General features: G+C 39.7%; 1 protein-coding gene across 2 annotated transcripts; it reads right to left on the reverse strand.

Annotated features, from left to right (window-relative positions):
* pdxkb (pyridoxal (pyridoxine, vitamin B6) kinase b) lies at positions 1-25,205 on the reverse strand. 2 transcript variants are annotated; one of them, XM_037781531.1, is made up of 11 exons: positions 24,926-25,200; positions 14,921-14,975; positions 10,378-10,482; positions 9,043-9,126; positions 6,746-6,780; positions 6,254-6,339; positions 5,468-5,513; positions 5,085-5,196; positions 4,846-4,982; positions 4,631-4,697; positions 1-3,634 (listed from the first exon to the last, which is right to left on the reverse strand). In XM_037781531.1, exons 1-11 carry the CDS (start codon positions 25,004-25,006, stop codon positions 3,519-3,521), a joined length of 924 nt encoding a protein of 307 aa, XP_037637459.1. In that variant the 5' UTR covers positions 25,007-25,200; the 3' UTR covers positions 1-3,518. The 2 variants fall into 2 exon arrangements, with proteins under 2 accessions (XP_037637459.1, XP_037637461.1); XM_037781533.1 differs by lacking the exon at positions 1-3,634 and adding an exon at positions 3,649-4,122 and having other exon boundaries at positions 24,926-25,205.
* Positions 25,206-26,014: the final 809 nt, after the last annotated feature.

Genomic DNA, 26,014 nt, shown 5'->3' on the forward strand with positions numbered 1-26,014 from the left:
TTTTTTTTTTTTTTTTTTTTAAAGCCTCCGGTTATTTGGTTTACACTTTCCAAAACTGTAAAGCAAAGTTAGCCGACATTTAAGCTGTTTACTGAACATTAAAATCAGGAAGCAACGAGGGGGAAATAACAGATTCTGAGGTAACTTAAAAGAGTTAAAATCTCATTAAAATCTCCTGTGGCGCCCTGGTAGCTCAGCGGGCTTAAGGCACATGCCAAGTTCGTGCGACATCACTGGTTTGAAACCGGCTCATGACCACTGTCGCATGTCACCTCTTTCATTCACACTCCACTGTGGAAAACAGGATACTGTAATGCTCGACAAATAGACTCGATGCCATGGTGGCCATTTAGAATTCATTATTAATTAAACCACAAGCAGCATCATTAAGATCATAATTAAAGAATTTAGATTGACTGTTATATCAGAAAATCAGCCAGCAACCCTGACAGAATTATTGTTTCATGGTAGCAAGTTACGTTAGCTTGTTTCATAGCTGAGTGAGCCAGCAAAGATTTGATTTTCGGAAATCAAAACTTTAGTTATAGTAGTAATAAAAAGGTTTTCTGGGGTAGGGTATATCACAAACTGGGGCAACATATTCTCACTCCCAACTCGTCAAATATCGCCACTTGGTCAGTGCCCCTCGGCGCTTTAGGTTCCACACTAGCATAAGTTTTGGACATGTCAGGGACAGCATATCTATATACGCTTTTTACATGCATAGTGTCCTTTCAAAATAAACTTCCGTTTTCACAGGAAGTTAGCTTTAGGAGACAACTTAGGTAGGGTTAGGAAACAGTCGTGGTTGACGTTAACTTCACTGACTAGCGACTCAAATGACTCACAGGACTCACAGGACTGACGATACCGCAGAGGTAAAGACAAAGTTTATGAGCTGGAGCGCAAGAAAACACTTCAATAATCCTGGAAACAGGAGTTTAGTTGGGTTGCGTTAGAGGATGTGGGCTAAACTCCAGATTAATTTACCTAAATCTAGATTAAACATGACAATTAACTTTGGTGTCTGTTGTTATTTGATAACCTCTAATTAATAAATAAAACAATTTGTATAGGGGCAAGTAAAAAATTGACTCTGGGCAAGAAAAAACATGAACGTTGCATCCTGTGCATCATATTAAAATCAGACCTACTGGCATGATTCCTGTTGTTGAGACCACAGTGGAATGTGACGTGGACTAAAAAAGACAATTTCTACAACAGACATCTACAGAGCTGCTACTGGACGAGTCTCCTGCTGAGGCGAGGAGGGTCTCCTTTTACAACTTGTCGAGGCCTCCAGTTAATTCAGTGGCACAACTCTCAGATATAGGGTTCTGGGCCAGAGCTGGGCCGGGAACCGCCCGGCGATGATGTGGGTTGGTTCTGGCACCGAGGTAGCCGGTTTCTGATTGGTCTGGTTGGCACAAGTGAAACCGGCCGGGGGACGGCTCAGACAGCTCAGGTTGTCCGTTTTTTTTCTCTTTATGTTGTGTTGAGATTAAAGACTATATATACTATATACTATTAGACAGTAACCTATTACTAACGAGAGACAACGAGCGGAGCCGCTGGAGCCTCCAGGAGTGCCAGAACCAGCCCACATGTCTCTGGTTTGGGTGATATTGTAGTGCGTGTGGTCTATAGTACAGTAGCATCAACACAATGGTCCAATAGACAGATCAGATAGAAGATATCATACAGATGGTCCAATACAGTTATAGTACAACATCTATACATCAACTATACATTGTGCGTTTTTTTTTTCCTTTGTTATATTTTCAAGGGGTCTCATGGGGTTAGACTTGGTCACCATTACATCACTGCTGTAAGACGGGGGAGGGGGTCGAGATAGTGGTGGGCGGAGCCATAGATAAACAGGGTTTCATCAGTATAGTCTAAAAGGACGTTACACACCGAGGGCGTTTATTTCACACGTCAATATATATTTTTGGAAGTGAATACTTTCACACAGAACAGGAATAATACGCAGCAAAAAAGCGACGTAATTTTTTTTCTTGAGGTTAATTTTTCTGAGCTTTCACACAACAAATAAAGGCGTCAACATATCACGTCGTGCTGAACGGGTTGAGTTGCGTCTCTATTTATGAAACAACTCCGTAGTCCAAACCAAGACGGCAAATTTCATTACTCCTTTCAACCTCCTTCCGTTCTTACTTTTCACAATAAAAGTCCTAGACATATAATATTTGCAGGCGAGAACTCTTATCGTGTATTCGTCATGCCCCCCCCCGGTGTGTAAAAGGTCTTTACAGTGCTACCAATGTTAGCGCTGCGATCCTGCTACTTGGCAACTGGTGTGGAGGACATCAGCTAGAGTGCAAGTCTGTCAGAAATATACATTGAGTTGTAGTTGGAGTGGCAGTAATAGAGCAATAAAGTAGGCAAGTTTATATTTGATAATTTAGAGGTAGAGTTTTGGAGAACGTTCAGCAGCTGGAATCAATTTGGATCGAGTTTCGAGTTTTGGGTTAATGTTTTGTTTCTGAATTGAACAACAAACTGTTCCTGATACATTAGAACTTCTATTGCTGCGTTCACACCAAATGCAAAGCAAATTTTTTGCCTTGCATTACTCGTGCTAGACACGCCGGAGAGGAAGGGGGGTTTACCTCAATGTCGACACCAACAACGTTTAATCATTTCTGATTCAACAACATCAGGGCGTCAGATCGTCAGTGACGACAGAAGGAGAATCTCAACGCTGATAGGCTTGCACGACACAGCGTCATGCAAATTTCTCGTTGAAATATTTCTATTTGTGTCGCCCGGTGCAAAATTGCGTCTATTCGTCTCTTTGCATTGACTTCTCGGTATGTAATCACGCCACGTGAAGTTTGCTTCGTGTTTGGTGTTAACGCAGCATCAGTGGTTTAATTTCTCACCTCACTGAATTAGCGTAAATGTGTACTCCAGGAAGCGTGAGGACACGTTGACATCACTGTTGAGTGGTTACAGACGGGTAACAGAGCATATAACAAATGCTATAACAAATATGACATCACCAAATCCAAATCTGACTTTTAACAACTCCAAAACAATTCCTCTATATCGTGCTGAGGACTGAACCTTGAACGGGTATTCAGGGTTTATCACCCCCATATTTTGTCTTAGTATGTATTTTATATACGGCATGTTATGAGTTATGCTTGTGGACACTCAAACCTACAGCTTTCTAAAAAGCAGCTGAGCAGTCCACTCACATATCCCGTTATAGAGAACAGTCCAACCTGACAGAACTCTCTGTCTATCCATGGCTCTAGTTCCAAACAGGGTTAAGGGTTCAGGACACTGAGGACTTAAAGGGGTAAAGGGTTTAAGGACTACAGAGGTTACAATACTAAGGTTTTTTTTAAGGAGTCTGGATAATGAGGTGTTGAAGTTTGTAAATGACGGTCAAGGTTTACAGTGATGAGAGATTTCACCGAGATACTGGATTTGAGAGATTTATGGGTGGAGAGGACGAGGTTAGTATGAGTCTTATGGGGTGGGTAATGTTAGGATATGACCTTGGCCTCCGTAACTATAGCAGGGTCTTCTATGTCAGCTTTACTTTGAACCATCCTCAGCTCCAGCTGGGGCGGACTGGGCCTCCGACCAGGACCTGCTAACTCTGAGAGACACAGGGGTGGATGGATGGGTAGGTAGGGGGGGTGGGCAAACGGGAATGCAGACACGAATAAAGATTAACATTACAGAAGGTTTAAATGTAAAAATAGTTTGGACATGCTGTGCAAAACCAATTCAGCTTATTCTTCGCCTGAACTAGGGTGCTTACGCATTGCGTCATTTTGTGTTCTCACTTCCGTTTACAGCGGGAGTGCCGCTTAGAGTCGCCTGTCGCCAGTGTTAATACATCCATGGTTATCATCCTTTACTGGCTAAAAAGCTGTTTTTAAGCATTAAAATAGCTGTTATTAAGTTTTAATGTTTTTTTTCAGGCTCTGTAGGACCCGTCTCGGAAGGACCCGTCCTACCAAGAAGCATCGTTGACTTTGAGAAGCACCCTACATCTGTATCTGCTGCTCCTTTCCTACAGGTAGCGCAGGTTGACATGTGAAGAGCTGGTCTGATGAGTTATGAGACTTCTTCTATGAGGTGCTTTGGACAAAAATAGATTTCAAGGAGGCTCCATGACGAGTATACAGGATGAAAACTGAGTTTTTACATAGTGATTCTTTGATTACTAATTCCCTGCCTGGAAATAAGGCATAAGTGGCATAAGTGTGATAGAGAAACTGGAAAAGCTCAGAGAGAAACTGATCAATCAAGGTTGATATACTTAACAAGTTTACAACATATAGACAGCAGGACATTTGTGTGATTTGAATGGTTGTCCATGAAGATTACGCTTCACTAAACGCACCAGAGGGGAAATATATATATAAATATGTATATTAAGAGCGTAAAAAACACATGCCCGTGTCACAAAGTCTGTGTGGAGTGTTAGATGTAATAGAATGGAAGCGTATCTGTTTTAACCAATATTGCAACCAATTAAACTAAACATTTGGCATCAAATGCACGATTAAAATGTAACAGAATATTGATTTTATCTCGATTGTTGATCAAAGCTTTAGGCGCTGATAATGAGCCCTACTTTTCTTACCGTGAGCATACGAAATGGTCCTCTGGATAACATGGTGCATCACTGAAAACGTCTTCTCACAGGCCATCTGAGAAAGAGAGCGAGAGCGAGAGAGAGAGAGAGACAGAGAGAGAGAGAGAGAGAAGAGTGAAAATAAAGTCATTATTATTATTATTATGTCCTGTCGTTGATAATTTTAAATGTGTTTGGTCTGCTCAGTGTGGCTGTTTTCGTACCTTTAGGTCATTGGGGTAGTGGTGTGTCCACGCTAGAAGCATAGCAGCAAACAAATCTCCAGTTCCTACGAAGACGGCATCCACTTTGGGGACTTCTATTCGAACTCTCTGTGTTGTCTTGCTGCCGTCGGGACGAACTGAAAGAACACAGCAAAGACATGACAGCATGTCGAAGGGTTAACTTTGGTTGGCTTGGCAATAATATATACATACAGACTTCACATACACATGTTACGTACCCTTGCGCTGGCTGCCAAGCGACACAAGGAAGCGGTCTCCCAGTCTGGAGGGCAGATCAGAGGAGGTGATGACCACTGTGTCTGGGCCCATAGCGTGGAGAAGGTCCATAACCTACAGACAGTCAGTGAGTGAGATACTGGGGCTGTATTTAGTCAGTAGGAAGCGTTTAACAGGAGACACCCCAGGGTAAAAACAAATATATATAAAAATAATAATTGGATAAAGCTAGGTTCAAAATTATTGTTTAATTTTGTTGACATATTAAAGTCAAAGATTTTTAAAGAGGGAATATGTATTTTAATGTTAACAGCCATTAAAAAAAATACATTTTGAAACGTTTTTAGAAATAAGCTGTTGTATAAATCAGGCTATGAATGATTACCTCTACAGCGTCTTTCTCTGTGCTGATGTTTTTCCCCGTCAATAATCTACAACACGAGCAAACAAATGTGTCAGTAACACCTTCACAGAAACACTGAAAAGGAAGTTATTAAATAGAAAAAACAAACATCCACATTTAAGAGAAAGTCCAAAAGAAGACTCATTATTCAAAGCTTGAAACATATGATTATTCTCATACTGGTTACTGGAACACACGAGTGCAACAAAAAGGGTAAGAATCCACAAAGTCAAGTGAGTCTTTAGTGAACAGAAAAACCTTCAATGTGATCCTGCAGACATAAAGTAACACCACTAGGTGGAGTAACTTCACAGTGAAGCTACTGTAAAGAGAAGAATTAGCAGGTGTCTTTTAAACTGTGGCTTAATGTTACCGTTTTTCATAAATGCAGCAATTAAGTTGAAAAAGGAGCCAACAAAAACGTGGCTGTCGTTGACTTAACGGCCACAGGTGTCACAGTTAACAAGCAATTTCTGATTCTTACGTTGACTCCCTTTAAAAAGGGTAAAACAAGAAAGATTAGAGGTGAGCTAGCAGGTATTTTTGGTTAATTCTTTCCCAAAACCACAAAATGCAGGTATTAGATAACAATGCATGAGTGGCGTTACATAAAGATGATGTTTCTCTGCTCTTCACACAGTCACTCACTGAGCTGCAGGTAATTTAAACTAAGTATCTTGAAAAAAAAGCCAACTAGAGAAATGTCATGCTAGATTTATCGGATAACAAAACTGCAAATATGAAATAAAAAAAGACACTTGTACTCACTCAGCCTCAAACTGGTTAGGAGTTATAATGTCAGCAACAGGAACCACCTTGTTCTTATAGACCGGGTAAAGATTCTGAGGAACGTACTGAGGAACAAACACACAGGTTAGAATCACACAACACATGAAAACACACAAATAGTGTTCATCTACACACAGAAATGAGTGGGCTCTGTTCTTCTCTGATCTTCGTTTTCATGGTTTTACATGATGAGCTCTAACGGACAGAACATGATCTTAATCCCTGAAAATGCACGTCTGCACAATGTAATATATACACAACATACACATGCAGAGTGAGTCACTGTGTGTACGTAGTTCTGTCAGATCACAATAATCCATCTGTCACTGAGAAATGAGCCTTGTAACACCAGGATGAGCACTAAAACCCTCCCACACACATTACAGGCACAAGAGACAAGAATATATCTACTAACAACAGACATTAACACACACAGCTGCACATACAGGACATACATCAGCATAAACTCACCATAGATCCATGATCACCGAGGACGGGGTCACATACTGAAATGACAAAAAATAAACACGTTCATGGTCAGACACGTAAAGCTCCAACTATCACATGAATGCTGCAGTGATGGGAGGCATGAAACTGGATTTGGAATTGTAAACACATCCCAGCCAGCATGTAGAGAGACACGACGGAAAAAAACAGTCATTTTTAATGTCTACATTCACTTAAAAAAGACGACTAAAAGGCCCGGCTAGTATGGAGGACAGCACCTGACAAAATCTAAAATCAATAAATCAATAAATATGTCATTAAATGTAGAAAAAATAATATTAAAAATAAATGTAGCCAATAATTAATTAATAAAATGTGTAATAAATTGATATTTCTGTTTTAATTTGCTACTTCATTTCTATTTGTATTAATTCCCTTATTTATTTACTCTAATTTTCCCTTTTATTTATTTATTTATTTATGTATGTATTATTTTTAATTTTTAAATGTATTTATTTTTGCATTTGTTTTTTATCTATTTATTTATTTTTGCATTTATTTTTTAGGTTTTACATTTATTTTTAAATGTATGGATTTATTTATGTATTTCTGCATGATTTTATTTTCTGCATTTCTCCCCTAATCCCCAAACTTATTTATTTCTGTATTCTTTTCTTTACACATTTCTTTTAACATTTCTTTCTCAGTGACAGATGAATTTGGCAGGTTCGATCCTCCATATGCTAGTGCCTCTTCATTAAACCTCACAATAACTAGTATTACCACCTTGTGGTTGTATGCCTTGGAGGATGTAGGCGAAACTCCAGATTAATTTACTTAAATAAATATTAAACACGACAATTATTGAGATGTTCAAATACCAATTTTTCCTGTCCGATACCAATTCCTTGCGGCATCGGTACCGATCTGATCCTCTATCTAGACAAACTTCTCCATCAATATATTTAAAAATATTTTAACATCAGTGCCAACATGATACCTGAGATCCGGTCCAAAAAAACAAAATATATATTACAGGATTTTTGTTCTATACTTTTCAACAACACCACAATCTACCTACAATAACAATCTTCTCAATAGAGAAGAAGGAAGAGGTGCCATCTGTTAATACTTGACAGGTACAGTATGTTAGTTGTTGTGGACACAGTTCAGCGATAATATTAAGGTCTGATGTGCAGCCCTAAGGGTTATGAATGTAAAACCAGATTAGGGCAAGCAGGACCAACAGAGAGGTAATTTATATCCTTTCATCACAGCATGCAATTTATGTAACATTACAGAAACAATGACTTACAGACACACAACAGTAAATTGTAACACAGCACTTTCTGTTCTGTCCACAACAAAAAGTACTGAAGGTAAACACATTATGCGTGTCACCCTCTGGCTGCTTATTATTTTGAACAGTGGCAGGAGGTCTTCACTGGATCCACTAACACAGTGTCTACAGGCCAAGATACAACGACTTTGATCTGAGTGAAACTGATTCGTACAACGAGAGAGGAAAATCCTCCTGGCGAGAGAGAGAGAGACAGAGAGAGAGAGACAGAGATACAGAGAGAGAGACAGAGAGAGAGACAGAGACAGAGAGACAGAGACAGAGAGAGAGACAGAGATACAGAGAGAGAGACAGAGAGAGAGACAGAGATACAGAGAGAGAGACAGAGAGAGAGACAGAGACAGAGACAGAGACAGAGAGAGAGACAGAGACAGAGAGAGAAAGAGAGAGAGAGAGAGAGTGTTTCTTAGCTTCTTTTAGTTCATTGCAAAATCTGCTCTCGTCAACCCTGTATCCAGCAGGCACCACCAAACACCAAACAGCAGACAGACAACGTTAGCGAGCGTCTAGCAGCTAAAGAGCCAGATGAATGAATGGAGCTCAGAAGCTGAAGATGACGGGTTGGTGGTCAAAAGTTTGAATTTTGAAGCCTCAGGTCGTGTAACGCTAGAGAGTACCGAGTAGCCCTAATAGCATTCATAGCAGTGACCACAGAAATTCAGCATTTGCTAAAAACCCTTGCTGCTAATGCTTTATAGCACAGTTAAATCTTGTTATAAAAGCGTTTAGACCCAGCAGGATCCCCTCTGTGTTATATCTCCACTGATGCAACATTATCCAAACTGTATCAATTAACCTTTAGGGAATATTACCCTAAAGAATAAACATCAGAAGATGCATTTATTTCTTGTGTATACTTACAATGCAGTAACATGCAGCTCTCCAACAACCAAATGCATGTGAGTGAAACCAATAAAATGTTCTAGATGTCTAGAATAAATAAAAGCGTGTGGTTACTCACCATACACCAGGTTGGGGTTGGCTCTCTTTAGCTCCTGAACAATGTCCACTACCATCTCCAAGAAGGATGTGTCTCTGGTATACCCTGAATACAACATCATAATAGAGTCATTATGTTCACAACTTTAACAGCCACTCTGTGTAAATACTTAGTTTAAAGGGTAGGCCCATTATTCTTTTTAGGTTTTTATATCATCCTGTAGCTTCCCAGTGGTGTTCCTTATGTATTGCAATATTCATATTTTGGTCAAAGTATGTTTTAGCGTCAAAATGCTACTTTCCCTTCAAAACCTTCTAAAAACTTTCCCCCACATGGTGACCTGACGTAGGTTTCTGCATGATGACGCTGCTACATGTACAGTATGTATACATCCTTATAGTACTCCCAGTTTAGAGAAGCAGACAGGAGTACCGGCAGGAAGCTAAGCAATGTACTGCTGTGGATGCCACATTAGTTCAGATCAGAAAGTCACACAATCGATGCAGCGGTAGACCAGCAACTCCCGTGTTCTGGGAGGTAAAATTACTGTTTTTATGAATGGAGTCTGGTGGCTTTGAAGACGGCGATATAACGGCTTCAGTTCCCCGTCAGAAAGTTGGCGAGGTAAGGCGGGGAAAATGTTCTAAATATAGCGTACACTTTTAGGTGTTTAAAATAAATTTTTCTGCTGCGTCAGACAGCCCTTTCCGACGGGGAACTGAAGCAGTTGTATCGCTCTCTTCAAAGCCACCAGACTCCATTCTCAAAAACAGTAACACAGGAGTATACATACAACCCCACCCCTAAAATCAAAACTAACCCTTTCAGTTATTTCAAAACTTAGCACAGCTAACGTTGACTCAGCTAGTGCTAGCGTTCACATTATTCATAAACTTATTGATTAGCTTACTGCGGTAACCTACATCATTGCTTTTTGCTGACGGCTGAGTGGAACGCAGATGGACTTGCCCTTTAATTTTTGTCTTTGTCTTTATATTACCATTAAACTGTCCGTTAAGCAAAAAAATAGCCACTGAGGCATACTCAGATTCATTAAACTACAGCGGCTTATTAAAATGCAGTGTTTATACATTTCAATGCAGTGAAACTCAAGGCTAAGTTTTGTTTAATGACAACTTTAGTTACACAAAAAAAATAGTTTTGGTGGAACAAAATCCAGCTACAATTTGCACACAAGTACTTTTGAATGCAACGATTTAAAACAACATGATTTAAAATATGTCAACATAATGACATCACCTTAACATGAAGCTGAATCTAAAGTGCAGAACTGGGGGGGGAGTACTCCAATTACAGCGGTGTAGAAATGAAGTATAAAAGTGATGTTTCATTCACCTGTTAAAACATAGTCATACTGGTGTACGTTGTTCAGCTTGATTCCTTCATAAAGGACGTGGAGCTCATCTGCTGTCAACACCTGGCCTTTCCAATGAGAATAACCTGCAGAGAGGAGAGCAGAGGCGGTATTGTGTTTGCTGAGTTGCTGACTCTAGTGGCACATGAACACAAATAGACACACACGCGTACACGCACTGTATATGTGCACGTTAACAACCCCTATAGCTGCTGACACACACATCAAAAACCTTTTACCCCCCTTACCTGATAACATTTTCAATTGTATACCTAATATTAAAATTCTCTGAAGGTTAGGACGTTTCAGTTTGTGCATTAAATAACAGAAATGTCTGGACGGGCTGGTTTTCTTCTGAGGGAAGGAGTTACTTAATGATCTACAGGTGGTGGTAACACACAACAAAGATAAGGAAGAAGAAGAAGCCCGCAAGCCAGTAAACAATAGATGTAAACAATGCAGGATTTAAAATACTTTTAAAGATCTGCTTTATGAGGAAGGCAACTTCGTTTTAACGCCACTAATTTCTTTAATGCATCAATTCAGTTTTAAAGCTAGAGTGAAGTTACTGGCATCAAAGGAAGCTAGAAAACCTAAGAAATCCATCGGTACCGACCATGTCATACTAGCATGTCGAGAAGGAGGTTAAATAACGCTCCTAAGTTAAGCCATATTTTAGCGAGGAAAAACTGTTGTGGCCATTTTCAAAGGGGTCCCTTGACCTCTGACCTCCAGATGTGTGAATGTAAATGGGTTCTATGGATACCCACGAATCTCCCCTTTACAGACATGCCCACTTTATGATAATCACATAGGGGCAAGTCAGCACACTGACACACTGACAGCTGTTGTTGCCTGTTGGGCTGCAGTTCGCCATGTTATGATTTGAGCATATTGTTTTATGCTAAATGCAGTACCTGTGAGGGTTTCTGGATCAATATCTGTCATTGTTTTGTGTTGTTAATTGATTTCCAATAATAAATATATACATATATTTCCATAGAGCAAGCATATTTGCCCACTCCCAAGTTAATAAGAGTATTAAATACTTGACAAATCTCCCTTTAAGATACATCTTGAACAGATAAAAATGTGCGATTAAATACTTTATATATTGACAGCCCTAAATATATTTCTCACTTTTTCCCTGATGTAGATAAGCCACTAAATTTATCACTAGTTGCTTTTTGGAAATAAAGACGCTAAGAGGGTCTGAATAATCGCTAAATCTAGCGAGAAAGTCGTCCAGTTGGCAACACTGCATGCATGTGACTTTTCCTTGTAACCGAGTAGTGCGTGAACTTCGATGAACTAAGCACAAAAAAGGAAATGTTTAGGTGGTAGGACAGAGGAGAGGCTGGTGGAGGACGAGGACAAAGGCCCTCTACTAACAAACACACCTACATTGTGTGTGGACGGGTGTCTTTATTGACAGTGTGTGCATTTGTATATCGGAGTATGTGAGTGTGTTCAGTGCTGCATGTACCGATTTGGATGTACATGAATGTGACGAGAATGCTAATGTAAGCATGCGTCTGTCTGCGTATGACATGCTTGCTGCAGGCCGATGATGTCGCAGCTCCAGGTGAGTCACAGCCGGGTCACGTGGTGGGGGGGGGTTCTGGTTGCTAAGCAACAAGCCGGGAGAAAGCCAAAGGGGCTAAGAAAGAGAGATGAGCAGTCAGAGCGCCGTGTGTGAGAGAGGCAGGCCTACAGATAAGAGCTGCTTCTGTCGTCATCATTCGCTGCTGTCGCAATTCACAACGCCTGCTGCTGTTTACTGCTGCGTCCTGTCGCTGGCTCTCCCTCCTCCTGCCTCCATCTTCCTGTCTCTCTATTCACCTTCTCTGTCCCTCTCTCCCTCTCAGATGAACACGTCGTCTTCAATATGTCACCCCAAATTACATACTCTCCTTGAAGAAATTGAAAATGTTCGTATCCAATCCACAAGATCTGATTAAACAAGCACCAGAGTCTCAGGCGTTTCTACGTTAAGGTCACTGAAACAAACCCAATTTACACCGTAGATGTGAGGATTGTTTCTCACTGAGGAATCCTGACATCGTCCTCCGTTGTATCTCTGTCTGCTCTGTACGTGGGGATTATAATAGTCATTCTTATCTTAGTCTAATTGCTTCCTATAGGTTTAAATTGAACCTAGATGTAGCTGGGCGCTCACAGGAATCCCGTCTAGGCCGCGTTCGGACAGACAAGAGCGCTGCAATAAAATAAATAAAAAAATTTAAATCTTCTTTTCTTTCTTTTTTTATATAAATACATTTTTTATGTTATTTACTTTTCTTTCTTTTACTTTTTTTATTTAAATAGATTTTTTTATCTTAAGTTCTTTTCTATCTTTTTATTTTTTTTATTTAATTTTGTTTTTTGTTCTTTATCTTTTTTTGCATCGGCAATGGTTGAGAGTTAGGTAGGAGAGAACTTGGGGGGGGGGTGGGGGAGGGGATATTACCAAAATATGGAGGGTCAATCATTTACATTTGCGCTTTATTTGTATGTTTCTGCACACCTGATGTTACTTCCAATAAATTATTATGGAAAAAAACTGTCTTCTACTTTCGATAGAAAATAGTTTCCAAAGAACGTTGTTCACAGCAAGTCTGTGGATTATCCTGAATAAATGATTTTCTTTAACAAAAGAAGACATTGTTGAGTTGTTCAGTTGATCAGTGATATGTGTGGAGAAACTTCAGGCTACAACAACACTTCCAAACAGCTCAAATGTAAATTACAGCATTTTATCCGTCTGATGTCGCTACAGACGAGTCCCACGCTCGCCCACATAACAACACTTATCCTTCACTACACCTACAATTAAGGGCAGCAGATTGCTTTAAACTCAACACCATCCATCTCAATAACAATGAAAACCGACGTCGTCTAACCTGGCTGCTTTCAAACAGCCGGCTCACAACCATCACCAAGATGTTGAACAGCTCGCTGACCTTTTCCAGCTTCAGGAGTAATTATATAGTCATGATGACTTGTATTCTCAAACTAGACCAGATGAAAAACTAGACAACCATGACATGAAGGGGTCAAGGTCATCCACTCTGTACTACACAAAACACTGTAAAAAATACAAAGAATAGAGCAGACAGCGGCATTATTAACCAAATATTGTGTTTAGAAGATGGGAGGAGGCATGCTTATCAACATGGGAGTGGACAAATATGCTGCTTTATACAAATGTATGTATATATTTATTATTGGAAATCCATTAACAACACAAAAAAATGACAAATATTGTCCAGAAACCCTCACAGGTACTGCATTTAGCATAAAAAATATGCTCAAATCATAACATGGTAAACTGCAGCCCAACAGGCAACAACAGCTGTCAGTGTGTCAGTGTGCTGACTTGACTATGACTTCTTTAGGTTTCATATGATACCAGTATCTTCACTCTAGCTTTAAAACTGAGCCCACTAAAACTTAAAAACCACAAGTTCCGTTAAAGATTTGAAGAAATTAGTGGCGCTAAAACTAATTTATCATGTTAACTTTGACATCCCTAATTCTCAACTCTGTCATAATGAACTGTTCCTGAGAGGATTTCTGAGTCTGAATATCGTATCCACTGTGAAGCAACAAGCAACAGCTGGGCAGATGTGTTTATTTTCACAGCTGATCATTCTTGAAGTTGAGTTTGCATGAATAACATGAGCTGAGAGACCATCCATTAGTGTAAGACAGGAGAGAGACACAATGCAGATTATTCATTCATGGGAGTGGAAATTACATCAAAATATTAGGGAGGGATGATGCAGACATTCCCTCTGGGCCAATCAGCAACAAGATGCATCATCAGTACCCTTTATTTTTAACTGGTACATCTGAAATAATGATAATGCTGGGTCCACACTATCTGAGAATCAAGTTGATGTTGGGCCTGATTCCTTCTTTTAGTGTGGGCCAGCCTTTAGCCTGCTGCCCCCGTGACCCGGCAGATAATGGATGGATAAAAATCAATGGAGCAAAAATAGATATATTTGAACTTTTTCTAGCCATAATGCAGCTCAATCTTTCACCTTTAAATAGACCCTTTCTGCCTGGTACTATAAATACCCACATCCTTCCCCCTATGTTATGAATTTGTAGTCTTCGGGTTCAAGACTTTAGAGAGTTCCACTCTACAACTAGGCTGAGTAGTACTCCTCGTGATGAGCTAACTGATCTTGGCATCCTCATCTAAATAAGTCCAGCAGCATCTGTGACGTCCCAAGAGGACGGAGAGAGAAAGCCTGTATGAAATGTGAATGGAGTTTTTCCCCTGCAGCTACTTCTGGTGTCAGCCAGTGAAGTCAATGACCTCCCGAAAACTTGACTCACTCGGCTGTCGACTCGTCAGCCTCAACACGACCACGACAGACGCCGCTCTAACACTCGCTAACACCTCGTCACGACACCAGCGGCTCTGACTGACTCATACACACCCACACACACTAAATTAAACTAAAACACAGCACACACTCACAAAGAAATATGCTATTTCATCCGTCTTACCTGTGTGGTTGGAGAACTGGACAGAGTTGATGGAGTCCACCTCAAACCCTAAAACCTGGAGACGGAGAGGAAACAGATCAGGTGTCAGGAGTGATTAGGAGTAACAGTACAAATATACCACACTACTGCACACTTAGTACGCAAAGCCGGACAATAGAAAACTGGTTTAAGGAAGTTAATATGGTCATTAAACCTGCAAGGCAGCAGAAACAAGCTGTGAACACGTTACGGAAAACACATCCAGCAGATATGGAGCATCTTCAGCATTCATTTGGATTCGTGTTTCTGTCCACCTGATGAATGTAAGTTCGATATTCACTCTCCTTTTAGCTCCTGAGGGGAAATATCTGCCTCTTTAGCTGTTAAATGCTCCACTATGTTCACCAGCTAGTTGCTAATTTTGTTTTTGTCTGTCTACAACGCTATCAGAGTGAACCAAAACAGTAAAGCTGCAGGAAGGAAAACCAAATCAATGAGCTGAAACACACTATAAAGCCCCTTATGCTGTGTTCAGACACCAAGAGCGAAGCAAATTTTCGCCTCACTTTACTCGGGCGAGTTTGACCGCCGGAGAGGAGAAGGAGCTTGTCTCCATAGATACCAACAACTTTTCTTTCCTCCATTTCCTCCATCAACCATGGAAGAAATAACCACTGTTGCTGCTTTGTACATGTTGTTGAAGTCCCAGATATGTCAGAAAACCAAACGCCGTCATGTCTGGGTTCATAACATCACCCAGTGGGGAGCTGTGTTCACAGAGCGCCATCGCACTGACTGTATCTAGCAAGCCACGTCGCTACTGCGGTATGAACCCAAAATAAACAGATTGTGCTGTGATTTAATTGCAGTAAACAGATCAAAATGATGCAGAAATTACTACATAATGATGCCAATTTGTAACAAGTATGAATTCATGCTTTGTCAAGTCTGTCCGCAAGACGACAAGCAAACAACTTTTAAAATGCTTGTTTTCTGAATGGAATTTGGATGGATCAGTGCCAGACTATGCAGCTGCTCCATCAACACTCAACATAACGTCATCTAGGCATAAATACGGCAGCACCATTGTTGTAAACGAATCAAAAAAATGCCGAAATAACTACATAATGATGCTGATTTGTAAAAAGTCTGAATTCATGCTTTGTCAGGTCTGTGTGCAAGACGACAGTCAAACATCTTTTAAAATGCTTGTTTTCTGAATGAAGTTTGGATGGATCAGTGCCAGGCTATGCAGCTGCTCCATCAACACTCAAACTGAAGTCATCCAGGCATAAAAACGGCAGCAACGTTGTCGTTTCTACCATAGACAGTCTGTGGTTTATACACATATATTTATTTATAGTTCGGTCCGGTCTCTGTACAGATTTGGACTATCGAAGCTCTGGGTGAACACAGACAGACACAAGATTTATTTCCTCCATTTCTGATTAAACAACGTCAGGACGTCAGTGACGACAGGAGGAGAATCTCAACGCTGAGAGGCTTTCGCAACACAGTGTCATGCAATTGCAATCTATCTTAGCGTCTAATTTCCGCATCTATTCGCCTCTTTGCATTGACTTTTGCACACAAAGTTTGCTTCGCTTTTGGTGTGAACACACAATTAGAATTGACTTTTCCCTTCTGAAAGCACCAAAGCGGATCCTTAAAATATTATCACATTACATGACTATGTGTTGGAATAAATACATTTGGTCAAGTATTGTATATTGTGACATTTTTTCCATATAATCTCGGTCATAACGGCAGCATGTAAACATGAATCTGGAAAAAACAAAACTCTATTTGGCTTCATTTAAGTGGAGATAAAAACATCCTCTTAGTTTACAACTCTTTGTGTCCTCCCGTCTTTCTTAACAGATCTTTTTTTAATTACCAGAGAGAGAAAGACACATGACACATCCACGTGCACAGCCAATTGTTATCTGAATGACTTTATTTAATTGGGCTGAAGCAGGAAGAAGCCAGAGTGAATGAGTTCTTTGTTCTTTTCAATTGACTCTAACTTTGAGATACAAGAATCTGCTTACAGAGGGGAGAGGCAGCGATTCACCCTCTTTGACCTTGAGCTTGACGATGCTCCTCCAGCTATCTCTGTCTGACTGATGAACACTTTCTCAATATGTTTTCTGAAAGGTGTATTTGCATCATCAACACACGGCATTCAGGAAAAAGGTCAAGCTCTTAGTGGTGTGTCAGGAATGTAGAGCATGACACCTTTTTTATTGAAAATACTATTTTTAAAGGAGTGTACAGAATACACTCCTGGTGGACATACAGTAGTATGAATGATGAACGGTCCTTCTTACTCTAATCTTTGTGATTTTCTATTAATATCCAAAGGGAAAAGCCCATTTTTGTCAAAGTCTGACTCAAGAACGATTTAGCAAAGAAGATGGAAAGGATAAATGTCAGACCCTGCTGCAGTAAAATGGGAGGTTTTCTAAAGGGACTCTGGTGCTCGGAGACAATACCGCTTTAGTCTATAGGGACCGCCAAAATCAACTAAAAATGTAAGTTCCTTTAAAGTCAATCTAACGAATGTATTTTGTGGTGCTGTTAAATTATATTATGTTATATTATACATTGATATAAATGACAAAATATTAGAAACATGTTCGGTATGATACAATTCAACAACACAAAATCCAGCCTCCAAATTAAACTAAACCAACATCTTTAAAACTGTTTCTACAGAACTTTATAACCTTTATGAAGGTAGGATTTATTGCAGGACTTTTGTATTAGAGGGTATCCAGTGTCACCAAGTCAGTCTTTCAGCTACCTTACATTGACTTGCAGTTGAATTTGGAATAGATTTTGAGGTTTTGATGCTTGCCTATATAGCCTATTACTTGTATTCTCAAAGATCTGTTTCTGTTTGCTGCTCCAGAGTCGTGAATAAAAATGTGTTTGACTGTTTTAGAAACACGACTCTTTCACACAGAAGAAACCTGTCTATCACAAAATGTTCCTTTGGTTTGTTGATTTAAACTGTATATTTATGGCCTACTGATGTAGATGGGGCTAAGAATATGTTATTTAGGTCACATCCTTTCTCGCTCTATTCATAAGCTTCAAGTCAGCGACACAGATCGACTGTTTACAATGCTGCTGATGGAAAAGCATCGTCAGAGACTGAGAGAGGATATTAACTAAATTATAAACATTTTGCCTTTTTTGAGGAAATACTTCAACACTTAAGGTAATTCCCAGATGAGGAAGGCTTCCCGCAACTGACGGATGAAGAGTTTCTTTAATTAGCATGTGTCACAGTACAGGCTGATCACATCTGAGTCAACACAAACGCTGTATTTACTGCACCGTCGTGACTTAGCTGGCAGAGTCCCTCAGCTCTGGGTTAGCTCCTCTATACGTTCACTGTTCATTTGCACATTAATAAACAAATGATACTAGTGTTTGTTTCCATGTGTGCATGTACCATCTTTTGTTAAACGATGTTAACTTTCAGCATGTTCATGAGCTTACTTGTTTTGTTGGACTAACACAAATAAGAGTCCAAACAGCCATACTAGCAGCTCTCTGAGGCCGTACACAGGCACGGCACAGCTTCAAGCTAAATGCTAATGTTAGCATGCTTACATGCTCACAATGATGATGTTTACATACACGTGTTTAGCAGGTATAATGTTTACCGTGCTTAGTTTAGCCTGTTAGTATACAAACGTTTGCTAAATAGCACTACACACAAAGCGCAGCTGAGGCTGATGGGAATGTCATTTGTTTTCTTGGCATTTGGTCATAAACCAAAAATATTTGGACAAACAGAATTTTTGACCAGACAATGGCACAAGGAGAAAAGTCAAGGGAATCATCAAACTTATTGAAATGAACATGTTAGCCTGCTGCGTCACGCCAAAAAGCTTTGAATACCTTTGAGTATTTCTCACCGAAGCTTCGAAGCCCCAAAAAATGGTAGTGGGGACCGCCCTAATCGTGACTTAAGTATCGTGATATCGTATCGTGATATCGTATCATGATATCGTATCGTGATATCGTATCATGATATCGTATCATGATATCGTATCGTGATATCGTATCGTGATATCGTATCATGGAGCTTCTGGTGATTCCCACCCCTAAAAAACAGCATTCTTGCTTAACGACTTGAATAAGGTAGTTACCTGTTCATTAAGCTATTGATTAATTCACTAATCATCTCAGCTCTAGCCAACGGAACAAGTTTAATTACATTAAGTAGAAATAAGCACTGAATACAGGCTTGTCTGGCTACTAACAATGAAGTATTTTCTCACAGGGTTTCCTCTGAAGGATGTTTTGGGCATTACTTAAATAGGTTGCAAGATACTTGGTGTTTTTTACCCCCCAAGTGTGGATCACAACAGCTTTATCTTACATATAAAAGCATAAAGATTCACTCTGAGGACAGCAGGGTAGCGACAAGAACAACTGCAGAACCCCAAGTCAGCAAATATTCAACTGGCTAAAGTGTCCCAACACACACATCCCTGTTGGTTCCTGGGATGTTGTTCTGTATGTGCCATCATGATGAGAAGCAATCAGAAACTGTCCCTTTGAGAATAAATAACCTGTCACACTAATAATTCAGGTATTCAGCTTTTATAGTCTTGATAAAAACCTTGATAAAAAGTCCCTGTTTTTGAAAAAGCAACTGTTTGAATACTTAACTAATTTTAAATAATACAAATTTAACTCACAATATACATAAAACTGAATTAATCCCTGCGCATGAAGACAGCACTGGTGTTGGATTTAGTTTCTATGAGGGAGCTGAATCTATCCAGGTCTAAGGCAGCCTGTCTCCATCTTCAGTGACGTCACCAGGAGGAATCCTGTGGCAGCCAATCAGAGCCCTGCTTCCTCATACCGGCGCCGTCTCCTGCTTACTGACAGGCCTGTGATTCTCCGTGCTGTCAGCACAGAGAGAGGGATGCCCTGCACGCTCACTGACGTCATCATCATCATCTTATCTTAAACACCAACTGAATCATGGTTGTGACTCTGATCAGTGAGAGCAGCTCTGTCACCGGCCTGCTGGTGTTCTGTTTATTAGTTTAAATTTAAAATACAGTCTTATGTCCACGAGAATCAGTGGTGATTCATTCACAAACTGCCTGCAACAATTGCCAACTAAATACACTTAAAGTACAACACTGTAAAATTATACTGATTATTGCTCTTAATATTTAATTCATGTGAAACATGGTGCCTCAAGGGTTTGTCTCCTTAGATTTAAGAATTTATAAGATCTTTCAATGCAAAATAAGATGAATAATAAGGCCAGTTTCATCACTGGAATAATTTGAAAGCAGCTGAAAGATATTCTGCGTGACTAGTTTAATTTCTCACCAACAACTGTGAGACTCATAATAGTTAATTCAAACTGTAAATTGCTTTTGCAAGACTATTTAAGGTCTTGAATTTACTTGCAGGCACCCTGTAAAAAGACTAAAAAGACTTGTGAGGGCTTTATTACTGACACCGTCTGCATAATTAAACGGAAATGTAATTTTACTGTATGTAGAAATGTTTAAAGATGCTCTGAATCAAGAACTAATCTGAATCTAAGTTTCCTAAAAAATACACTGAAAGCCAATTTCTTTTGGATAAAATAATTGCAACAAACCACCAAAATGACAACACATTTGGGGGGAAAAATATTAGATACTAGTGTCTTTAAAAAGCCACATGCATCAGTTGGTCTTACTTAATAATGTTGACACTATGACCTACTTTGGTTGAGCAGCACACTTGGTATGTACTGGTTAATACCAGTGTCCAGTGTAAGCTTTAATAAGCTGGTATATACTATTTTTAACGGTATCCTGGTACAAAGAGGCCTTAATCAGCCGTAGTAGTTGAACATTAGTGGCTGCACTGAACCCGGTGACATGCATGAAAGCCCAGCAGCCATTAGGATAACCACAAAATACATCCTGGGGCGCAGCACGCTAAAAATAGACTCGGCACTTCTCACAACAAGTGACTGTCTTTCAGGATGATGGGACATCACTGTGGGCCTATACACTAGCCTCGCCATCACTACTGACTGCCTCGCCATCACTACGCTGCTGCTGCTGCTGGTGGTGGTGGAAAATATGAATCTATAACAATCATCAGCATCATCGCGGCAATTACAGACGCAAAGCAATCACTGTTATCATAATACTGTCAACATCAGGCATCATAAAGGGAAATTAATTCACTCTCATAGCCAGAAGGAGCTAATAACCCCTGTGTCCTTTCACATAATATCAAATAGATGGCTTGTTTTGAATGCATTTGCTCCTCACTCTGGTAGTTAGGCCTTTGTGTAAAGCACTCAGTAAACTTTGCCTTTAGGTAAGGCCTTTATTACTACTGTTAATGTAGGTAATAACTCAACAGGAAAGTCCCTATAATTAAGCTAAAGAACGAGACGCATGTTGAGCTACTCAAAAGCTACAGTTCTTCATCTGTAAGTGCTTTACAATGTCTACGTCCTGACGTCACCGCCTCTGATCAGAGGTGGAGGTCACATTAATGATAAGTCCTAATTAATACACAGACACTCGCCAGCCAATGAGCATAGTATAACATTACAATACACTTCCCAGTATGACCTGAAATCTACATTAAGATAAATTAGCAGGTTTACACCAGTAACGATTTTATATTCATCAGGGCATGTATTTCCTTTCTCATGTTGGCTCAATATGTCTGATTAATTACCAGTTAAACATACTGGACTGTTAGCTAATTGGTTGGCTGACCTTTAGGTAAGATGTCACTGGTGGTCATTTATAACTGTTTATAGACATTTATTAAAATTTATAAAAAACGATGTTTATTGTCCGGCTCTAATGTTCACAAGATGGATGGTATCGCAATTACAGGCGATTTTGTGATTCTGCAAATTGCAAGACAGCTATTGGCCACAATTAATCTGTGTAAACAAAGAGGAAAACCTTTAGTAGTAATCAATACACTACTTTATTCACTGCAATACCAACTGCTTTCAGTGTCACTGAATTTTATTAACAACTGTTGTGGTCCAATACACCAATACTGTGTTTTATTCAAAGTAATGAGTGTAAGACAACTGTGTCTGTCTAGAATCAACCAAAAAGATTTTAGTAGAGTTTTGATTGTTATAGCTCCAAGAGAACAAATCATACTTTAAATCATGACGATAATCTCATAATTATTTAATTTTGCTTAATATGTAAGAACTGTATTTGGTATTGTGAATGGCTAATACACTGCATTAAGCAATATCTTTTATGTCCTGAATAGATTCCGTTTTCAGTTAACAGGTGATGTTGATATATGATGATTGACTGCAGGATTCAAGACGGCTCATTTGGGTTAGATGTAGCTTACTGGATTTGAATTGAGATATTATGAAATGTTATTTAGGAGGAGCGCTTCTCCTTGTCGTTAACATGTTGTTTACTTTACAATCGATTGGCATGGATTCAGCTTAACAGTCAAATGTGAGGGTAATATTAATAACTTTGTTATAACGTTACTAAACATTGTCTTTGAGCTAAGTGAGCTTACATTTAAACAACATCTGTTTAGCTAACAGATCAATGCTGTTGAGAACTAGCAATTAACAATAACTTTAACTAAGAAGTCAGCTGGTCCGTTGCTTGGTACTTAACAGTAAAGTTAGCTAACTTTTTGTAGTTTTAGTTGACCTATAAGTTAAAAATAAATCTCTTATCTACTCTATACTGACATGTGGAAAGTGGAGCCAGCCTCCCTGGTCTCTTTAGAAGCAGTTAGTTGCTGAACAGTTGCTGCCAATAGGTGGCGATTGTAAACAATACCCAGGTAAGATGGCAGACGGTTATCCCATTGGTTATGATGTAATGTTACATCTACTGTTTTATATCTATGCACACACACAACAAAATGTACATGTGTTCAATTATTCTAATAAAAGTCACAATCTGGCTCATCTTTCAAAAACCAGAACAGCTGCTACGTCTGTAAAGGAAGAAAACATCCATGATAAACATTTCCTACCTCCAGTTTGTGCAAGTTTATCAGGAAACTAACAAATAGCTGTATTGATTATTTGTCCATCCTGTAGTACAGGTTATCACTGCAGGAGGCAGATGTTCCCATACACATCATGACCATTACAGCTGTCTGACTGCCTGTCTGCCTGTCTGTCTGAGAGCAGGTGATGGAAACCTGACTGGTCTCTCTCTAACCTTTAAGATTATCATTAGCTAGCTGTTTTGCAACCGGAGTATAACATTCACTGACAGACTAACTGAGGTCTGAAAAGCATGTTTTCCCCATATAACAGTTATTCAAACCACTCATCCAGATAGGGGTCATTTGATTTACACCAGGAGGTCCATTATCAGACACAACTCTGCCACCACCTCTGACATTAACAACGTCTAAATGGCTCAACAGACAGACATGTATCATTAGTTTAAGCTTTAATAGACCTAACACACATTATAGGACATCCTCTCAAACCAATGACAGGTGTCGTGCCACAGTTTCTCCGTCAAATAAATAAATAATAAGACGAAGAAAACAGCCATATTATCCATATTTCACATTAATTTCATTGACATGGTGTGAGGATAAGCTAGGTCAATGGAGGAGACACATTTTGTCTGGGAAACACATATTTGCACAACACCTGTCGTCATGTTTATTGCTTGACATCAGGTGACTGTTATTTTGGGGGGTTTTCACAGCACGTTTAGCAACAACATAGCACCATATAATAGCATTTAATATTATAAAATAGAGGTGTAAATACAACTAATGAATTAGTTTAAAGCTGTGGTGGAATCGCTGCAGTCCAGGTTGTCTGTGTGTGTCAAGTGTTTTGCATGAGCAAGTTTTAATGTTAATTTATGTGTTGTCTGTTACTTTCACTATAACTGTCTTGCTGCTGTCTTGGCCAGGTCTGCTTTGTAAAAGAGATCTTTGATCTCAATTGGACTAACATGGTTAAATAAAGGACAGTAAAATACATCATTTATCATTAGTTTAAGATAATAGACATAACACACATTATAGGACATCCTCCCAAACCAATGACAGGTGTCGTGCCACAGTTTCTCCATCAAATAAATAAATAAATAATAAGACAATAAGACAAATAAGACAAACAATAATAAGAAAACCGCTGCCATATTATCCATCTTTCAATGCCATGGTGTGAGGACTAGCCAGGTCAATGGGGGGGGGGACACATTTTGTCTGGGAAACACATATTTGCACGCCACCTGTCGTCACGTTTATTGCTTGACATCAGGTGATTGTTATTTTGGGGGTTTTCACAGCCAGAGTATAAGTTTCACTGACAGACTAACTGAGGACTGAAAAGCATGTTTCCCTATATAACAGTTATTCATCCAGATAGGGGTCATTTGATTAACACCACGAGGTCCATTATCAGACACAACTCTGCCACCACCTCTGACATTAACAACGTCTAAATGGCTCTACAGACAGACATTCATTCATTTAAATAATAAGACGAAGAAAACAGCCATATTCTCCATCTTTCATTGCCATGGTGTGAGGACTAGCTAGGTCAATGGAGGGGACACATTTTGTCTGGGAAACACATATTCTCACGACACCTGTCGTCACGTTTATTGCTTGACATCAGGTGACTGTTATTTTGGGGGGTTCACAACAACATAGCGCCATATAAAAGCATTTAATGTTATAAAATAGAGGTGGAAATACAACCAACGGCTAACTAACGGCTAACTAACGGCCAACGTCCGTTAACTCATCCAACGACGGTTTTTAGGCGGTTGATCGATTTCTGTTTGCAAAGATTATACCAACTTTATACGACGTATTTAACGTGTATCGTTACAAAAATCGGTATTTACGTGAGTGGGTTTACTGTTAATAGAAAGTCACATTTAGATAATTGTGTGTCAGACAGGTCGAGCAGCATCGCCCTGTTGTCCGATAATAGAAGCAATGCATGTTGTCCGATAATGGGTGCAGCCAGTTAGTGCTTACCTGTAATGGGAAAGAGGCGCTCTTGTTGCCCACATACCCCCGGACTACATGGCTCTGGATGGACAGAACACGGCACTCCATGCCGAGGAGGGGGGCTAGATGATAATCCGTTACTTCAACGTTAAATAACGTCAACACATAATAACCGTGAACCGGAGAGAAGCTAAACTAAGCTAACCAGCTGTGTGTCTGTTGGTGTGAGCGCGTGTTGGTGGTTTGTAGCGGGTGGTGGGCACCGACCGTTAGTGTTTTCTACTCAGGCAATCTGAGCGACCACCTAACTCTGGTGACGTCAGCACAGGACCCCCTAAACGCTAGTGATGGGAATTTGGTCTCTTTTTAGTGAGCCGGATCATTTGGCTGAGCTCATCAGGAAGAGAAGAGCCGGCATCGCATCCCACCGCAACGCACCGCACCTCAGCGCACCGCAACGCATCGCATCGCATCGCACCGCAACGCACCGCACCTCAACGCACCTCAGCGCATAGCAAAGCACCGCATCACACCGCACCGCAACGCACCGCACCTCAGCGCAACCTCCTCTCCCTCCTGCGCTGTACCTGTAGAGCAGGGGTCAGCAACCTTTACTATCAAAATAGCCATTTAAGGCAAAAAAAAAAAAAAAAAAATCTGTCTGGAGCCGCAAAACATTTGATCATTGTGATGACACAGTTTATAGTCTAAGAATATAGAATATAAGTCTAATGTAGTGAGGGCCAAAGTGCAAGTGTACTACGGAGTATTAGGGCCATATTGAGGAAAAAAATTAATCTGAGATTTAGAGAATAAAGTCATAAGTTTACGAGAAAAAAGTTGTAATATTACGAGAATAAAGTCATAACTTTGCGAGAAAAATGTCATAATATTAAGAGAATAAAAGACAATAACATGTAAAATTACTGCTTTATAATATTATGACGTTATTCTCGTAATATTACGACTTTTTTCTCGTAAACTTATGACTTTATTCTCTAAATCTCAGATTTATTTTTTTCTTCAATATGGCCCTAATACTCCGTCATACCGTCGTACCATAGACCTACAACAATGATAAATAAAAATGAAAATGTAAACAAAAAACAGTTATTC

Source organism: Sebastes umbrosus, chromosome 10 (assembly GCF_015220745.1).
Source record: "Sebastes umbrosus isolate fSebUmb1 chromosome 10, fSebUmb1.pri, whole genome shotgun sequence".
Classification (NCBI taxonomy): Eukaryota; Metazoa; Chordata; class Actinopteri; order Perciformes; family Sebastidae; genus Sebastes; species Sebastes umbrosus.

What these genes read in the sequence shown, in the direction of transcription:
- pdxkb (XM_037781531.1), bottom strand. Translation starts at nt 25,006, where the DNA reads ATGGAGTGCCGTGTTCTGTCCATCCAGAGCCATGTAGTCCGGGGGTAT. An exon ending in GCGCCTCTTTCCCATTACAG is followed by an intron (nt 14,976 to 24,925) that starts GTAAGCACTAAC and finishes CTCCGTCTCCAG; the next exon opens with GTTTTAGGGTTTGAGGTGGA. An exon ending in GCTTGGCAGCCAGCGCAAGG is followed by an intron (nt 4,983 to 5,084) that starts GTACGTAACATG and finishes GTGTTCTTTCAG; the next exon opens with TTCGTCCCGACGGCAGCAAG.